Consider the following 18,713-nt stretch of genomic DNA (forward strand, 5'->3'; position numbering starts at 1 on the left):
TTTTCCTGCAACTGTAAATCTACAGCAGTAAAAACTTTATGTAAATCATGGTGTATGAGACGAGGTACCACACATGCAGAACTGGCTCCTGGGCGCACTTTGCAGAGCTCGTGGTGCAGCCGCCTGACACCTCTGACAGCTCAGCCCTCTGGAGATCACTTCTGAGAACTTAGAACACAGTCAGTTCTAAAAAGTTCTTTGTTTATTTAACAAAAACACAAAACTTGCAACATCTCCCAGCATTCCACTTCTCCGCATGATTTAATCTCTGACCTCCAGCACTTTAAACACATAAATCTATGGCTGCTGGTGTCTAATGTGAAAACCTCCTGCGGTTTAATGACACCCTGATGGGTTTTGGCCTCCTCTGTGATGGATCACTCCATGCAGTCATGGTCATTGTCTTGGATAATGCTTCTCTTCTCACTGATGAAGTACAGTGGCTGCTGAAATCTTATTTTATTACATTGTATTTCTGCTATGTATCAGGGCACATCATGCGTCATGGATACATTGTTGCAGAGTGGGGGCGAGGATACATTATTGCAGTGTGGATCATGGATACATTGTCGTAGTGTGGGTCATGGATACATTGTTGCAGAGTTGGTCATGGGTACATTGTTGCAGTGTGGGCCATGGATACATTGTTGCAGGGGGTCATGGATACATTTGTTGCAGTGTGGGCCATGGATACATTGTTGCAGTGTGGGTCGTGGATACATTGTTGCAGAGGGTCATGGATACATTGTTGCAGTGTGGGTTGCGGATACATTGTTGCAGAGTGGGTCGTGGATACATTGTTGCAGTGTGGGCCGTGGATACATTGTTGCAGAGTGGGTCATGGATACATTGATGTGAGTGGGTCATGGACACATTGTTGCAGTGTGGGTCATGGATACATTGTTGCAGAGTGGGCCATGGATACGTTGTTGCAGCGTAGGTCATGGATACGTTGTTGCAGTGTGGGTCCTGTATACATTGTTGCAGTGTGAGTCATGGATACATTGTTGCAGAGTGGGTCATGGATACATTGTTGCAGTGTGGGCCATGGATACATTGTTGCAGCGTGGGTCATGCATACCTTGTTGCAGAATGGGTCGTGGATACATTGTTGCAGAGTGGTGAGCCAGGATAGTGGTGGCAGAATGCAGGGCTATAGGATAGGGATAGAGTTTGGATGAGGGCATGGGGGGTCCCCATCTTGGAGCATGTCTCAGCTCATTGCTGTGTATAAGGCTCAGGCAGGGTAAGCACTCCTCCTCCTCCTCCTCCTCTTCTATGTCTCCAGCCTGCCTGGGAGGTGGCTCAGCTCTGAGATTTTCTTGCTACACATACAAGTCACAGAGAGTGAAGTGCATCTGGAGAGAAAAGCAAGCAGCAGCCATCCTGGGACTGATCCTGCCTCTACCATGATACCATATCAGGCAATAGAACAAGACCAGGCTGCTTGGATGTAGAAGAAGCTTGTGTCTGCTGCAGAATTCAACCTCTATTTTTTTTTCTTTTTTTTTTTTGTTTACTGTTTACTTTATTTTTCTTCCTTTTTTTCCCAATGGTCCAAAACAACATGTCCAAGACCCCCTCAGCCTCACAGGAGATCCACTTGGATGTACTGGAGAACCCCACCATACAGGTATGAATGCCCTTTATTTCTTTATTTACGTATTGTGGTAATGTTTAGTAAATATGACGTTCTTATGTTTTGTCCTTTTTTTTCATGTGATGTTTGAATCGTTTTTGCTTTATTTGATTCATCGCGATCAACCATAAATCTCAGACAAGGTCGTCCAGGGACTTGTAATCTGGCAACTATTGGAAAGTTTCAAAAGTTTTAGATTTGGCTTTAGTGTATTGCTGATTTTTTTTTCTATTGTTTGCAACATTTTTATATAAAGTTGGAACTTGCAGTCTGATCGCCACCTGTTGTCCAAGCCTGTGTACAGAGAGGGGTGCATTGGTCATACGTTTCCTAAAGTGGCCAGATCCATTACATTGGAATATCAGAGGCTTTTTCTTTAGTGGTTACATTGCGGAGGCCGGTGATTGTTCTAGATACATTTATCATATATGGCTCTATTCAGAGACTAAACAACTCCACGATCAGGTTTGTCTAAATATAGTTTTAGCCAAGCAGGAAAAATATCAGTTATAGTCGTAAAAAATGGAAAAGGAAAAATAACTTACCGTAATATGTTTTCTAGGCACATATACAACTGTAGCTTTATCCATCATAGAACTTTCTATTATTTTCTTTTGTTTATTGTATTGTTATTTCTCTAGAATGGGAAAATTGTTACGTATTAATTAACTGATATCAATTAATGGATCCTATTCTTCATCCTTGGACTCAAATGTATCAGTCTTCATCAGTTATTTCATAATCCATTTAGTTCTTTTGGATTCGGCATCAACAGGTGACATTTTATGTAAAGCTGTATTCACATCTATGTTGGATTCCCATTGCAGATTTAGAGACAGTTGATGGAAAAAAAAATTAGCACAGTAGGCAAAACTATTTTTTTGGACAAACCCCCGTTGTAGGTCAGTAGGATCAGTTGAGTGCTGCCGGTGTCCGTCATGTGACGGTCCATTCTCGGCTTTAATTTTGTTTTTCTGATCCAAAGGAATCGTTCAGACGAGCATATTTTATGTTCATGTGCTTCAAGTGGATCAATGCAAGTCAAGGGGATAGTTCACGTGAACGGATCGATGGTCCAAGTGTAAAAAATAAACAGGATGCTCTGACCTCATCTGATTTTTGTATCAGACTCTACCATGAATGCATAAAAAAATGGGTGCCATATGGACACCATCCAGTTTTTATATATCCATTGCAAATATTAGCATCGAAAACCGTATTTGGCCTTTTATTACTTTTTAAATTGTTGGTGTATAAAGCGGATGTCATACAGCTATAAGAAACATATACACGGATGACATATCGAGGACCTTACAGATGGAAAAGTCTCTTTTTTCTTAATGAAATGTACGCTCATCTGAACCCGACCTTACACGAAGGAGGAGAACAAAGTTTATAAGTCATATTTAACTCCGGACCAAAATTATCCATAAAAGGATCCATTGAAATAACAGACAGCACACGGATGGTGTCAGCGTACAATCCGTGTGCAGTCCGTTGTTAACATTGCAATGGATACGAGAAGCTTTGTCATTTATTTGTTTTTTTCATACGTGAAAATCATTGATGAAACACTGATGGTAAAAACTGATGAATATTTTAAATCGTTTTTTTGCCAACGTGAAAAAATTACGGGCGTCTGAATGAAGCCTTAATTATAGTCAGATTGTATAATGCTATAAAGCAGAATTTAGGAATTGGATCTGAGACCTGAAGGCACCTGCTCCCTTTGCAAGAGAATACACACTCAAAGTCCTCTCTGCTGTCTGAAGGCTGAGATTCAGTCGAATCTATACCGTACTGGAAATTTTTTGTGGCGCTAGTCTATTTCATAAATTTTAGACCAGTTGGGTTCCAAACTGGATTGCTCCTTATGTGCCACCGTGCCTCCCATGCATGGTTTCTTAGAGATACCATTATGTTTTTTTGATTATTGAGCCAATGGAACACTCAGTAGACCACTGTGGCTCCTATTAATCCAACGTTTCTGTAACTTCCTGTTGACTTCTCCTAATATGGTGGAAAGAATCCTTGAAGAGGTCTGTCTTGGAAATGTGGTTCTTGAGGGTTTATCTCAGTGATTGCTGCTGCGATTTGGGATAAATTACAGTCATTCTTAACATGGTAGTGTCCATAGACAGTGTACAAAGACCTATTGAATACATAGAGAACATTTAACAACTCTATCTTGTTCAGTGCTTTGGTATTGATCTTTAATATTTCTGGGGAATCTTCCTAGAGGGAAATTGTCACCAGATTTCCCAATATAATGTTTGGTGAGCACCTTTAAGTCCTTACAGCATTCTGGTATGCTGTATGTCCCCAAACCATATGCAAGGCATAGACCCCTTATTATACTCACAGACGGCGTAGTCCGGTCTGATTGGTGTCTCCGGTCTTGATCTGGTACGTTCTCTCTTCCTACGATCACTATCCTCCTTCCCTGCTTCATGCAGATAATGGGTCCTATGTCATCCACCCAATGTTCCTCATTTGTGCCCATGCTCAGGTGCACTTCTCTCATGGCAAAGCAAAGTTCTGTAATGTTCGTACGCCAAGAAAAGGCCAAAAAGCATTGACTACCCTACGGTAAAGGCGCAATACAGCACTTTGCTCTGCCCTCGGCAAGGCAGAGAGAAATACACCTGTTCCCGAGAGCAATTGGGGAACACTGCGTGAAGCATGGAAGGAGGACAGTGATCAAAGGAAGACATGGTCCATCCCTTTCTTCCCCAACATCATCTATCAGTCTAGAGTTGGGAAGCCCCATACCTAGTAAATGCTCAATCTCTCCTGCCAAAAGCTCTTAGATTTCTGAGACTCTATGAACATGCTATTCCACATCTTTTCCGGTTCCTTCATATGAATTTCCTTACTGACATTAAGGATCATTTTAATCCCGTATTTTTAGAATTAGGATTATTGTGTATCAGTTGGATTTTAGGCCCATGAAATTCAGGAAGAAAGTTTTTGGTACTTTTTTATTTGTCAATCATAGATAACAAATAACAATTTTCTGTCTCCAAGAAGCTATTTTCTATAGGATTTGCGAACCTTTAAATACATGACTACAACATGTTATAGCTATTATTGAGATGGGGGGAGTCTGTGATGAAATTGGAAGAAATTGGTTGCATTCTTTCCAATTCAGTGAAATCTGCCCGAGGGAAACCAAAATGGGAAATCCAATCTACAGTCAATCTAGGACTATTAGCTTTGCTTAGCAATAAGCTAAATCATTTTTAATGTGATCGGGGCTCAGATGTGACTGCAACCTCTCCACCCCCTATGGATACAGCCTTGACCTTGATGAACACTGCGACCTGTTCCACACCATAAGATACATTTAGGTAAGTAGAAATGACTTTGCTAGAACAGATCTACCAGCAGATAGAGTGGAAGATATTTGCTCATAAGTTGGCACAGCCGGAGTGAATCGTTCTAAGATGTAGGCAGCCAAAGTACTCGGAAACAGGCTGGTGACACTTAACTTTTTAGAACATTTTCCTTCAACATTTGAGACATCTGTGATATCAGGATACATATATCATCGTCAATCATCTGACAGTTCAAAACATAACATTGGTTGGTGTCCATGGGCTGAGATCACTAAAATATGTGCAAGATTTACCTCACTTATCTCCGTCATCCATGCCTCCATTGGAAGAGATTGAATGCCGACCACATGGAGATGTGTATGTAGACAACCCTTAGTAAGCCATCCCTACACATAAGACTAATGTCCCCTGAATTATTGGGCTTGTCCAACAGTCAAATTTGTATGCGGTCCATGCACAGATGATGTCAGGGGAGATAAGTATCCGGCATGTCCAATTTCGAACTGACGATCCTTTTTTTTTTTTATCTCGAAGAGCTAATCCACAGAGATGTCTGACAGTGGCTCTCTCGTAGTACCAATCCCTGCTGCTAACCCTTAAATATAATGACATTTAAGGTGTGTGATTGCAATGTTGCTCTGTTTCTCCATTTGGTCACAGCACCGCTGCACCATGTGATTGGCTGCAGCGGTATTCTGCTAGTAGAGTGCATCATCGGAGAAACATCCGAGCTTCCGGCACTAAGTTCATGGGAATGGTGGAAGATGAGTATACCAACGTTAATTATTTTTAATCAATCCACCCAAAATTTTCAACGCACACTCTTGATCTCGGGGTAGTCATCAACATATTTTAAGGCTGTATTCACACTTCAGTAAGGGACTGGGTTTGGGTTCTCCGTCAGCAATCCTGCAAGACTTCATGGAAAAAACAGTGTTGCCAAAACGTATAAGCCACAGGGGTTGCCAAAAATTATAGACGGTCCTGAAAAATATGGCATGTTAGTTCTAGAGTCCTTTAAAGGGTTGACCAGTTTTGGGATTCAAGTCTGCCGTCAGTCTGTGTGCTGGAGTCGGGAGCGGCGTATGATCGCAAGTTTGTCATTTGTATACACGCAGTCACCTGCTAACTAGACTGTATGGCCTCATTCAATACAAGTGAATTGAGCAAGGCCGAACACGTCTAGTGAGAATGTGACCGGAAATTTACAAATCATATAACCGCTCGCAGGAGAACCCTGACAGTGCACAACCTTTAATATATGTGCGGCACAAAACAGGACAAGATAAATACAGAACTCACTTTTCTCTAACATTTGTAATACCCGGCGCTAACGTGTGTGACCTAGTAAATATTGTTGCCCTTTTTTGCTGTGTGAATTAGAGAACTGAGCTACTTTGTACCCATCAGACAAGGATCAGATACCATCCATGCCTGATAATGAGATCATCTCGGTGACATCTCCTTGCATGGAGTTAGAGGCATTTTGGAGACACGGATAAAGAAAACTAATATATCCAGGGAGCAGTGAATTGTTCAGACGCTCTACTGATGCGTGCACGCAAGTTACAGTATGTTCTATGAGAATTCTATGAAATTATTTGTCTTCAGTGCCAGCACAAATTGAATTGTCGGCATGGCAACTATCACATGATATTTTATCTGTAGGCTGCGGAACAGGTTAAGTAAACACCATGATGTATGGAGTAATGTATGTGCAGAAAAGGACCGGCCTACACTTGTCTACGCGATATCGGATATATAAAATATATATTATTATCTGTCTATGCATTCTTTTTGATAATTTTCCCTTTATCTCATTTACCATATATTGTGGATTGTAAGATATACCAGATTATAAGATGCACCCCAAATTTTGAGGAAAAAAATAGCACTGAGATCTCATCTCCCAAGATCTTGATGTCGAGATCTCCGTGTGCACATGCGCCGCCCCTGGCAGCCATTTTCCCGAAGTCCACCGCATAGTAAACCATGTAAGTGCGGAGACTCTGGGCTTTCAGAAAAGCAGGAGAAGGCTATAAGAAGATAGCAAAGTGTTTTCAAGTTACACTTTCCTCAGTTCGAACTGGAATTTAAAAAAATGGCAGTTAACTGGAAGAGTGGAGGTTAATATAAGGTCTGGAAGACAAAGCACAATTTCAGCAAGAGCTGTTCGTAGGATTGCTAGAGAGGCAAATCAGAACCCCAAAAGACCTTCAAAAAGATGTAGCAAACTCTGGAGTTGTGGCATATTATTCTACTGTTCAGAGACACCTGCACTAATATTGCCTTCCTGGAAGAGTCATCAGAAGAAAACCTCTACTGTGTCCTCACCATAAAATTCAGCGTCAAATTTTACAAAAAGACATCTAAACAAGCCTGAAGCTTTTTGGAAACAAGTCCTGTGGACAAATGATATTAAATTAAAACTCCTTGGCCACAATGATCAAATGTATGTGTGGAGAAAAAAAGGCATGGAAGTTGAGGAAAAGAGCATTTCTCCAATGATTAAGCATGAGGGTGGGTTAATCATGCTTAGGGGTTGTGCAGCTGAAGTTGGAAAGAGGATGGCTTCTACAAATGGATAATGATCCTAAACACACATCCAAATTCACAATAGACAACCTCAAAAGGTGAAATCTGAAGGTTTTACAATGGCCCTCACAGTCCCCTGATCTGAACATCATTGAAAATCTGTGGCTAGACCTCAAAATGGCAGTGCATGCAAAACGACCTAGGAATCTCACAAAACTGGGAGAAATTTCCAAGGAAGAATAGATGAAAATCCCCCAAACAATAATTGAAAGACTCTTGGCTGGCTACAAAAAGCATTTACAAGCTGTGATACTTTCAAAAAGGGTGTTACTAGGTACTAACTACATCTATCTATATAATTGTCTAAGGTCCACATCCGTCTGTTTGTCTGTTTTCCACTTCCGTCTGTTTGTCTGTAACGGAAATCCTGCGTCGCTGATTGGTCGCTGCCGGCTGGGCGCGACCAATCAGCGACAGGCACAGTCCACCCGCGAATTGGCCCCTCCCAGTCAGTGCCCCCTCCATACTCCCGTCCAGTCAGTGCCCTGTCCATACTCCCCTCCAGTCAGCGCCCACATAGCGTTTCAGAAGTCCGTTAAATGGACTGCGTTACACCGCGGCATAACATGGTGTAACGCAATACGGTTAACGGTGCCATTAACCCTGTGTGACCAACGTTTTACTATTGATGCTGCCTATGCAGCATCAAAAGTAAAAACATATAATGTTAAAAATAATAAAAAAAACTAAAAATCATTATATTCTCACCTTCCGTCGTCCGCGCCAGCCTTTCCCGCTCCCCGCGACGCTCCGGTCCCGAGAATGCATTGCGGCAACGACCCGTGATGACGTAGCGGTCTCGCGAGACCGCTATATCATCACGTGTTATTGCCGCAAGGCATTACTGGGAACAGAGCGCCGCGACAAGCATCACTGAAGGCCTGGGCTGGATCCGGGGGCCGCTGGAAGGTGAGTATATACCTAATTTTTAATTTAATTATTTTTTTAACAGGGATATGGTGCCCACATTGCTATATACTACGTGGCCTGTGTTATATACTACGTGGGCTGTGTTATATACTGCATGGGCTGTGTTACATACTGCATGGGCTGTGTTATATACTGGGTGGGCTGTGTTATATACTACCTCGCTGTGCTATATACTACGTGGGCTGTGCTATATCCTACGTGGCTGTGCAGTATACTACGTGACTATGTTATATACTACGTGGCTGTGTTATACACTACGTGGGCTGTGGTATACACTACGTGGGCTGTGTTATATACTGCGTGGGCTGTGTTATATACTGCGTGGGCTGTGCTATATACTACGTGGGCTGTGTTATATACTACGTGGGCTGTGTTATATACTGCATGGCCTGTGTTATATACTGCGTGGCCTGTGCTATATACTACATGGCTCTGCAATATACTACATAGCTGTGCAATATACTATGTGGGCTGTGCTATATACTACGTGACTGTGCTATATACAACGTGGCCTGTGTTATATACTGCGTGGTCTGTGCTATATACTACGTGGGCTGTGCTCTATACTACGTGGGCTGTGTAATATACTGCGTGGGCTGTGTAATATACTGCATGGGCTGTGCTATATACTATGTGGGCTGTGCTATATACTACGTGGCTGTGCTATATACTATGTAGCTGTGCTATATACTACGTGGCCGGCCGCGAACAATCAGCGAATCTTCATAAATAAACTACATATATATTCTAGAATACTCGCGTTAGAATCGGGCCACCATCTAGTATATATATATATATATATATATATATATATATATATATATATTATTTTTTTATTTTTTATTTTTTATTTTTTTTTCCTAAATGACAAAAGACATGTGTCATCTTTTAGGGATCATTTCATAAACAACTTGCTTGACTGTTTACAATAACAGTAACTTTTTCATGCCACTGTATCTATCTATGTATGTATCTCATATCTATCTTCACAGTGCTGTGGTTTACAGAGATTGCCGGGATGGGTGATTTCTCCCATTCATGGGGCCAAATGGTTACAACAGAGGACAGCAGCACTATACAGTATGTTGGCAATGCAGAGACATATCCGGATAAATGCATAGTAATGCAGTCGCGCTACTCTCATCTATCTCACTATAAATACTTTCGGACCTGTCACATAGAAACCTAGGGAATTCATATGCAGCGCGTAACAAGTGAGCTACAATTAATGATAGTTTGTGCTGTAATATCTTGAATCTAAGAAACGTAATTGAGAAAAAGGTGATAATGCATTTAATAGGGTCACATCCATCAGATATTTCAGACGAATTAGTCCTGTAGAAGCCTGAGGCTATGTGCCCACGTTCAGGATTGTTTGTAGAATTTTCATCAGGGCAGACAATGTACGCCTGCGTCGGAGCAGCGGCAGGAAGACAAGAAGAGGACGTCATTGTATGAAGATAGGAGGAGCCGCACCCGGACTGCGACATCCATCGGACCCGAAACGAACCCGGACCACCCCTGGGTGAGTATAATATAACCTGTTTTTCTTACCTTTCAGGTTACATCGGGGGCTTATCTACAGTATTACAGAATGCTGTAGATAAGCCCCTGATGCCGGTGGCCTTAGCTCCTATACGATTTTTGGGGTGACAGATTCCCTTTAATGTACACTCTGCACCCCATCTTGACTGAAAAAAACAGAAATGTAGAAATTTGTGCAAATTTCATAAAAAAGAAAAACTGAAATATCACATGGTCATAAGTATTCAGACCCTTTGCTCAGTATTGAGTAGAAGCCCCTCTTGAGCTAGTACAGCCATGAGTCTTCTTGGAAATGATGCAACAAGTTTTTCACACCTGGATTTGGGGATCCTCTGCCATTCTTCCTTGCAGATCCTCTCCAGTTCTGTCAGGTTGGATGGTGAACGTTGGTGGACGCCATTTTCAGGTCTCTCCAGAGATGCTCTATTGGGTTTAGGTCAGTGCTCTGGCTGGGCCAGTCAAGAATGGTCACAGAGTTGTTCTGGAGCCACTCCTTTGTTATTTTAGCTGTGTGCTTAGGGTCATTGTCTTGTTGGAAGGTGAAACTTCAGCCAAGTCTGAGGTCCAGAGCACTCTGGAAGAGGTTTTCATCCAGGATATCTCTGTACTTTGCCACTTTCATGTTTTCTTCAATGACAACCAGTCCTCCTGTCCCTGCAGCTGAAAAACACCCCCATAGCATGATGCTGCCACCACCATGTTTCACTGTTGGGATTGTATTGGGCACGTGATGAGAAGTGCCTAGTTTTCTGCACACATACCACTTAGAATTATCACCAAAAAGGTCTATCTTTGTCTCATCAGACCAGAGAATCTTATTTCTCATAGTCTGGGAGTCCTTCATGTGTTTTTTAGCAAACTCTATGCTGGCTTTCATATGTCTTGCACTGAGGAGAGGCTTCCGTCTGGCCACTCTGCCATAAAGGCCCGACTGGTGGAGGGCTGCAGTGATAGTTTACTTTGTGGAACTTTCTCCCATCTCCCTACTGCATCTCTGGAGCTTAGCCACAGTGATCTTGGGGTTCTTCTTTACCTCTCTCACCAAGGCTCTTCTCCCACGATTCCTCAGTTTGGCTTGATGGCCAGGTCTAGGAAGACTTCTGTTGGTTCCAAACTTCTTCCATTTAAGGATTATGGAGGCTGCTGTGCTCTTAGGAACCTTGAGTACTGCAGAAATTCTGTTGTAACCATGGCCAGATCTGTGCCTTGCCACAATTCTGTCTCTGAGCTCCTTGGCCAGTTCTTTTGACCTCATGATCGTCATCTGGTCTGACATGCACTGTGAGCTGTGAGGTCTTATATAGACAGGTGTGCGCCTTTCCAAATCAAGTCCTATCAGTTTAATTAAACACAGCTGGACTCCAGTGAAGGAGTAGAACCATCTCAAGGAGGATCACAAGTAAAATATAGAGAAAAAACCTGACCAGCACCTCCTAGGTTGTGTTTTCTTTTTCTATATTATGCAGCTATCGCAGCTGGCACCTATTCACACCTAGGAGGTGCTGGTCAGGCTTTTTCTCTATATTTTTCTATTGGAGATGTGACTGCCTCCAGTCTGACTCTGCACTCCTCCCATTGACCAGGAGGTGATGTTCATCAGTTCTACATACCCATTAGAATTGTAGGCTCATGGCCCGGGAGAGCATTTCACATCATTTTACAGCATTACTTTGTGATATGTCATAAATGTAGAATATGGTATGCCCACTTAGCCTGCCACCAACTAATGACTGAGAGGCCGTCACAACTCATTTTATGACCTCTACCTTCCCCAGCAGTCAGAAGTACATGGTTTTGAGTAAATATTCCTAGTAGTAACCATTGGGCACGTTTTTTAATTGTTTATCTTTCCATAACATCCCCTTTTTCTTTGATTTATAAAGAGTAGCTCTCCCTTTTAGTAGATCTTGCACCTTCCTCTACTTACATGGTCATCACTTCACGTGAATGGCCAGCATGTAATACTACATTTGTCCTGTCGTGGCCGCTGTAGGAGACATGTATGACATCTGAAATTCTGGTCGATTGTCAAGACGATCACCAGATCGGCTTCAGTATATCTTGATGAGACATCCTGTTTATTAATAAGTTTGGTCTACGTAGTTTAGTTTTTTTTCTCGTTAGTGGTTTTTGCACCTGATAATTCTTCACGGTTCAGCAGATTCCTAGGCGATCACATCTGTCGTCAGTAAACTGGAAGTGACGGGTTATGTTTTGAGGCATCTGAGCGATCTGCAGTGTGTTACAGTCTCTCTGATCGCTGCCGAGCAAAGTTCCTGCGTAACAAATGCACCAGTTGCCAAAGCAAACAAGGAATTTTGAAGGCTCTGAACTATTTCACCTCCTCTACATTTTCTGTGATCCAGTAGCTGAAGCAGACCAAACCCAAGCTCAAGGAAACGTTCCACAAATTAATATTTTAGATAGAGAGCAAAAAACATGCGTAATATATATTACGAGTCGCTGATGTCCTATCATATTGATGCTGTTAATGTTAATCCTTCATGTAGCTGAGTGATCTGCAAAAAGATGACTCATCTGTCAGAGGTCCTGATCTTGGTGCTGATGGCTATCTTCTCTCCCTCTCCCTTCTCTTAGTGTTAGAAATAGCAGCAGGGAGAAGGAACGGGTTGTACCCAGATATCCACATCATGGAAATGGGGAAAAAGCATTGTAAGGGCAGATAAAACCATCTACAGAAAAGTAGGAAAGCACATGAATAGGAAAATAAGTTCAGGATAGAAGCTGTACTGACATATTATTACCTTTTGAAAACATCAGCACCCTTGATACACACAAAACTCACGTTCAGCCTATATTACTGGGAGAGAAACTCCCACTAGAGAACAATGTGACTCTTGGATCAGGAGCGAACTGTATATCAGGAAGTGGGAAAGGGGGTTCTGAAAATGAGAGAAGTAATGAAAATTAAAAACCTTTTTTCCATATGAAAGATGTCCATACCCTTTAATACCAGCAGATCTGTTGTTTGAAAGTAATTATGCAATAAAACCATCAATACTGGTTAATTAGTATGTTAAATTGATTACAATTAGTATCCCTTGATATCTATGGTAGCAAAGGCATTATTACTTCTATCCTTAGTGATCCAAGAAATCAGCGCAGTGATATTCTTATCATATCATGTTATGGGATTATGTCTAGAACATGCGATAAAATTCTGATTGCTGTGAAATGCACCTCTCCTTGATCAGGAGAACAAGGAACAGTCAGGAGGTCGCAAGAAATACCGTCCTGTATGGTTCTGTATTATTGCATACTGCAGTGTAGGTTTCTAAATGCAAGGTGTTCCAAATGCTAAGTGTCCCTCCTACTGACAACATTTTATTGTTTGTCACCACCCACCTCCTAATGGTCACTGATGGCTGCCATGCAACTTGTAAAAGGCAGGTGCTGACAACTGTATGTTCTCCATCCAAGAAAATTGGTCAGATTGTGCTAATCAATCTCTGATTAGACTCTGATCACAGTTTGATCAGAGTGTGATCAGAGTGTGATCCGAGTTTCTTGGAGTTGGCCAGAAAAAAAAATGTTTCTCCATCTTCTCCACTCAGTCTGTTCATGAAAATTGGACCACAATCAGATGTCAGAGTGCTGGCCAATGTTATCTATGAACACATGGTCATGAATTGGCAAGTATCAACCGATTATTGGAGGCAAATCATGCATGCTGCAATTTTTTTCCTTGGACCATTACGTTTGAGAAAACAAATCGGACAATGATCCGTCATTGGTCCAAGTGACAGATCGTACTTGAACAGAAACTATGGTCATCATCTGCACTTGCCCTAAGAGTCAACGATGGCTGCCACTCATCTCCTAAGGGCTCATTTCCACATGCGAGGCACACGTCCGTATCTCGCATGTGGAAACCAAGCTCTGGCGCCGGCACTTTGGAGCGGAGCTGTGCAGCTCCATGTGTTCCTATGCGGCCGCACGCTCCTCTCTGGAGTGCCGGCTCCACAGCTTGGTTTCCACATGCGAGATACGGACGTGTGCCTCACATGTGGAAATGAGCCTTTAGAGTTACTAATGGCTACCAACCACCTCCTAAAAGTCACTGATGGCTGCCACTCCCTTCTAAGAGTAACTGATGGCAACCACCTAGCTCTTTAAGAGTCAATAATGGTTGCCTCCCACCTCCTAAAAGTCACTGATGGCTCACATCCAACTCCTAAAAGTCACCAATAGATGCCACCTACCAAATATGAGTCAATGATGGCTGCTACCCACCTTTTAATAGACAAGCAATAATTTACAAGTATTAAGATTATTTTATCCTCCAACAACCTCCCTCACATGCCCATCAAATGTAAATTGTTGGGTGCAAGAAGGAGCACGGCAAATGTGGACAAAGGTCCAGGAAGCCTTGGGAATTTGACCTTATGGGGCTCCGATATTTTTAATGGTGGTCTTCTTTACAGGTCTGGTGGATATGTCATTGAATAACTGGGAATCTTTGCCATCAGCAGAGTTTAGTGAGTTTCGGTGGCAACTCCAGTACAAGTTGTAATGGTGGCCATATTGGTTTTCACCAAACAGGTATCAGTTGTTGGGCACTTTGTATGTTACAGCACCGTATCGTATTGATATTCTTCCCTAGAACCAGAGTTAAGAAATTTTCCTTTTATGTGATTTTCAGTTTAGATTGTTATTGTATCGGTAATAGATCCATACCTGTCCCTGTCTTTACTAAGCCTTAGTATTTTATTTGCTGTGCCAACATTAAAGCATTACTAATAAATAATCTGTGTTTCCCTGTGTTATGTCCCAGATCTTTCATCCGTTTCGTTAATCTGCTGGCCCATCTGTGAACTGTTTTCAGAATGTTCTCTTGGCGTACATGGCAGTGCCCAAAACATATTTCCATGTTCAAGGTTACACTTTACCAATGTCGCTTTCTTGACCATTTTTTTCACCTCCGGAATGTGCACCTGGACGTCTTGACTATGATCTCTGATGATTTTGTGACCGTGAAAAAGAAACCTCTTTCTGGGATGTCTACAGAGGCTTCTTCATAGGCCTCTTCTACTTCAATCCAAATTTGTCAACTCTTTTGGGGGTGCAGGAGGTCTTCACTTTGCCAGAAGACTCTGAGAGAGTTGGCAAATATGAGATTAGGGTAGACTTTTTTAAAGATGGGGGCAGTCTATCCTTTAACTCAATCTCTGCAAAAAATGACTGTTCAAACCAAGTTGCTTGATGCAGCCAAACAGTTCAGTGCACCTACCTCTTTACTTGTTTTCTATTTGCGCCCCTATAGGAAGCCGGGGCCAGGGCTGCAGTCATGGCTGACAACAACCCCTGTATTGCTCCCTGGCCCTCTCTCAGCACAAGATCATGTTTTCTTCTCTGAGCACCTTGGTGCTGCTTCTCTGCGTCATCTGGGATCTTCCGGTACGAGAGTATATTTTCTACAGACGGCCCCGCAATTAAAGCGTCACAGTCCGGCTTCATTTTAACTTCAACTTCTTTACTTAACACAGAATTATCCAGGGCATAATCAATCACAGCAATTGGCAACGCTTTCCCTTGCCTCTTCTCTCTGCCACTAAGCCTGTCCCTGGGACGGTTCGTTTCCTCTGGTCCCATAGTGTCCTCAATGGCCAGAATTCCTGCTTCTCGTGGGGGTATTCTCTTCCGTTTCGCACCGGTCCTTAGAATAATGGCCCACGCAAAAATCTGCCACATGTTGGATACCTTGCTCCCATTCTTCTTAGCATTCTTCTTCTAGCAACTGCAGTCCCACTTATACTGCACCGCTATCACTGATGTCGCTGTGATTCGTTCTGTACTCTGGCCCCCTGGATACTAACTGCTGGGCCCAATCTTCTGACAAACGTTGTGGGGCACGGTGCTGCCCTGGGCTAGCCAGCCCTAGTGACCTACATGGGCGCCTGGCCCCAACTGACTACACCAGGAAGCCCTCTTTATCTTAATCCCACTGTGCCCCTCCTATATTAACTATTTACACCCTGTTCCCTTATGACTAAGTGTGGGACTCTAATCCCCGTGCCCCCATCTACTGGCCAATTTCAGGTAATAAATTGTCCATATATAACACATACAAATACAATAAATGGTAATACATATAAAATATAGCAATACCAATAAAGAGTGTGATAATACACCAAATCAGTGTAGCAATATCACGTTACATATGCAAATATTTATACAAAAGGCAGAAAGGAATAAAGCAATGTATCATGCCCACTACACCCCTCCGTTTCTTGATTGGCTGCTTTGGCTTTACACAAGCTGAAGAAGGCAGTGAGAGACCGACACAAGAAGGCAGAAAGCTGCGCTGGACTGTTTGGTCACACCAAGGGTGCACCAAGCACCTGTCATTGATTTGAACAGTCAGTTTGTGCTTCAGGCTCCTTTAAATTTAGTAGACAGGGGATATACAAATCAGTGACTGAATGTTTTTTATCTGACATCTACATTTACATGCATTCACCTCAGCATCTTTTTGGAATGTTCATAGTTGTATGTTTTCTGGCATAATGCTGGTGACTGCATCGAGAGCGTGACAGAACTATTGCTAATTGCCCACCAAAATAGACAAGTTTATCTTAAAGGGAACCCGTCAGTCGTTTTATAATGCCTAAACCACAGCAGACAGGATTCTTCAATACTTTGCAACATGTCAGAGAAAGTATAGCTTTATAATCGAACCTGGCAGGCCAGAAAGAGGCCGACCATCTGATGTGTATTGGAGCCTCCCAGCTTGACCGTGGAGGAGGAGAGAAGTATCAGAGAGTATGAGAGAGATGAAACTTCAATGGATGATCATTTTTTTTCTTTTCAGGGACAATAAGCCTCTGCCAGAGAAGTCTGTCAGCATTTGTCTTCTCAATTCCTATTGAAAACACATGAACGCTTGGCTGAGACGAGCGCTCAAATTTATGGGGGAAGTCGGGAGAGTTAATTGTCTGCCAAACTAATGAACTTTCTGCCGACAGTAATTTCATGTGTACGGCTAGCTTTAGATAGAGCCACAGAGGAGGATGCTAAAAGCTTCAGCATAAGCTTGGGTGGAGGAAATCAGCCCACCTGAGCTTTCATAAGAAAAGGAATGTCTGCCACAAAGGAGAACATAAAGGCTAATTTCTGACTGTGAAGAGTGAATCTGATATCAAGTATGAAAAGATTGCCACCTATGGTGAGTGTGGAGTCGCCACACTGGAGGAATCAGGATGCTTATGCTTGTGTGTGAAGAGGAGTATCAAGCCAGAAAAGACTAGAAAACTGACTGTGAGAATGAAAAGAGTAGGCTGCAAGTGAGTGCAAAGTACTGCCAATAAAAGGTGACAATGACAGGGGGGGTGTTGTGATCAGTACTGAGATGCTATGTGCTGCTGAGTATAGTTACCGTATATAGACATTGGTGCTGAGTGACAAAGGTGCTGCTGAATAGAAGTGCCAGCAGACAGTCACAACCTAGACCACAGTAAAGTGATGGAGGTGCTGCTGAGAAAAGTGCCAGCAGATTGTAATAACAGAGACCTCTGTAGAATATAGTGATGGAGGTGCTGCTGAGGAAAGTGCCAGCAGATTGTAATAACAGAGACCTCTGTAGAATATAGTGATGAAGGTGCTGCTGAGGAAAGTGCCAGCAGATTGTAATAACAGAGACCACTGTAGAATACAGTGATGGAGGTGCTGCTGAGGAAAGTGCCAGCAGATTGTAATAACAGAGACCTCTGTAGAATACAGTGATGAAGGTGCTGCTGAGAAAAGTGCCAGCAGACTGTTATGAAACCTCAAACTGTCACATGTACAAGTATTGAAAATGTCAAATATAGACCTCTATTCATATAAATCAGTTACCTTGTATTAGGCTGTTAAAACCATCAACCTAGTTGTCTTCTTGTATGTATAGTTCTTCTATGTCCTAGGTGCACTTGAGTCGCATGCCAGGGCTGTGGGGTACTCGGTACTGGGTTCGGTACTCACAGGGGGATGTCATGGTGGCGGCGACCTGGTCCATGGCCCTGGGTGCCCATGTTAAAGGGAAAGTCTTTAAAGGGGTTTTGAATAAAGTTTGTTCATTATGCCACCTGTGGTATTCGGTCAGTAAAGACCGACGCTGCTTAAGGGGGTCCTCTGGGGTGATGGTATGGCAGCTAGATGGTTTAACTTCCCAGAGGTGAAGTAGGTCCCCAGGGCTCCCGTGTGTAGATGGAGATGGTGAATGGTGCAGTAAAAAACGAGGACACAGTTTTGCAGTCTCTTTACCTGGTTTACTGTAGGCTTCAGGCAACCGCAGTCCAGGGCACCAGATCACAGGTACAGGCAGGGTCCTGCCGGCTTGCAAGCGAATCCAGAGTCCCCTTTACCAGGTGGAGATGAAAGCCTTCCTCAAAGCGCGGTGGTGTTGTAGTCCCTTACTGCCTATGGCTTCTGATAAGGTCCTCACAGTTTCTCTCTGTCCTCCATATAGGTTAGGACACAAACCCGTATGACAGGTGACTCGAGTCTTTTTATAGGGTCTCTATCACGACCTGGGCTCTATGTGCCACTGTGCCTCCTGGGTAATAGTGGACAGGTGATTTATAATCCAGCTGTCCTGCCAGTTTCTGCTGTGCCTCCTAGAGTCCGACACAACCTCGGTCTTCCGGGTACCGATATCTGTGCTCTCC

General features: G+C 42.9%; 1 protein-coding gene across 2 annotated transcripts in view; it reads left to right on the forward strand.

Annotated features, from left to right (window-relative positions):
- Positions 1-1,324: 1,324 nt before the first annotated feature.
- CACNB2 (calcium voltage-gated channel auxiliary subunit beta 2) overlaps positions 1,325-18,713 on the forward strand; it is a 334,276-nt gene continuing 316,887 nt past the window's right edge. Inside the window, exon 1 of one of the 2 annotated variants that reach the window (XM_077268315.1) lies at positions 1,325-1,633. In XM_077268315.1, coding sequence (XP_077124430.1) covers positions 1,553-1,633 — 81 coding nt within the window. In that variant the 5' untranslated portion in view covers positions 1,325-1,552. The remainder of the gene's footprint in view (positions 1,634-18,713) is intronic. The other variant, XM_077268311.1, reaches the window with a different exon arrangement.

Source organism: Ranitomeya variabilis, chromosome 6 (genome assembly GCF_051348905.1).
Source record: "Ranitomeya variabilis isolate aRanVar5 chromosome 6, aRanVar5.hap1, whole genome shotgun sequence".
NCBI lineage: Eukaryota > Metazoa > Chordata > Amphibia > Anura > Dendrobatidae > Ranitomeya > Ranitomeya variabilis.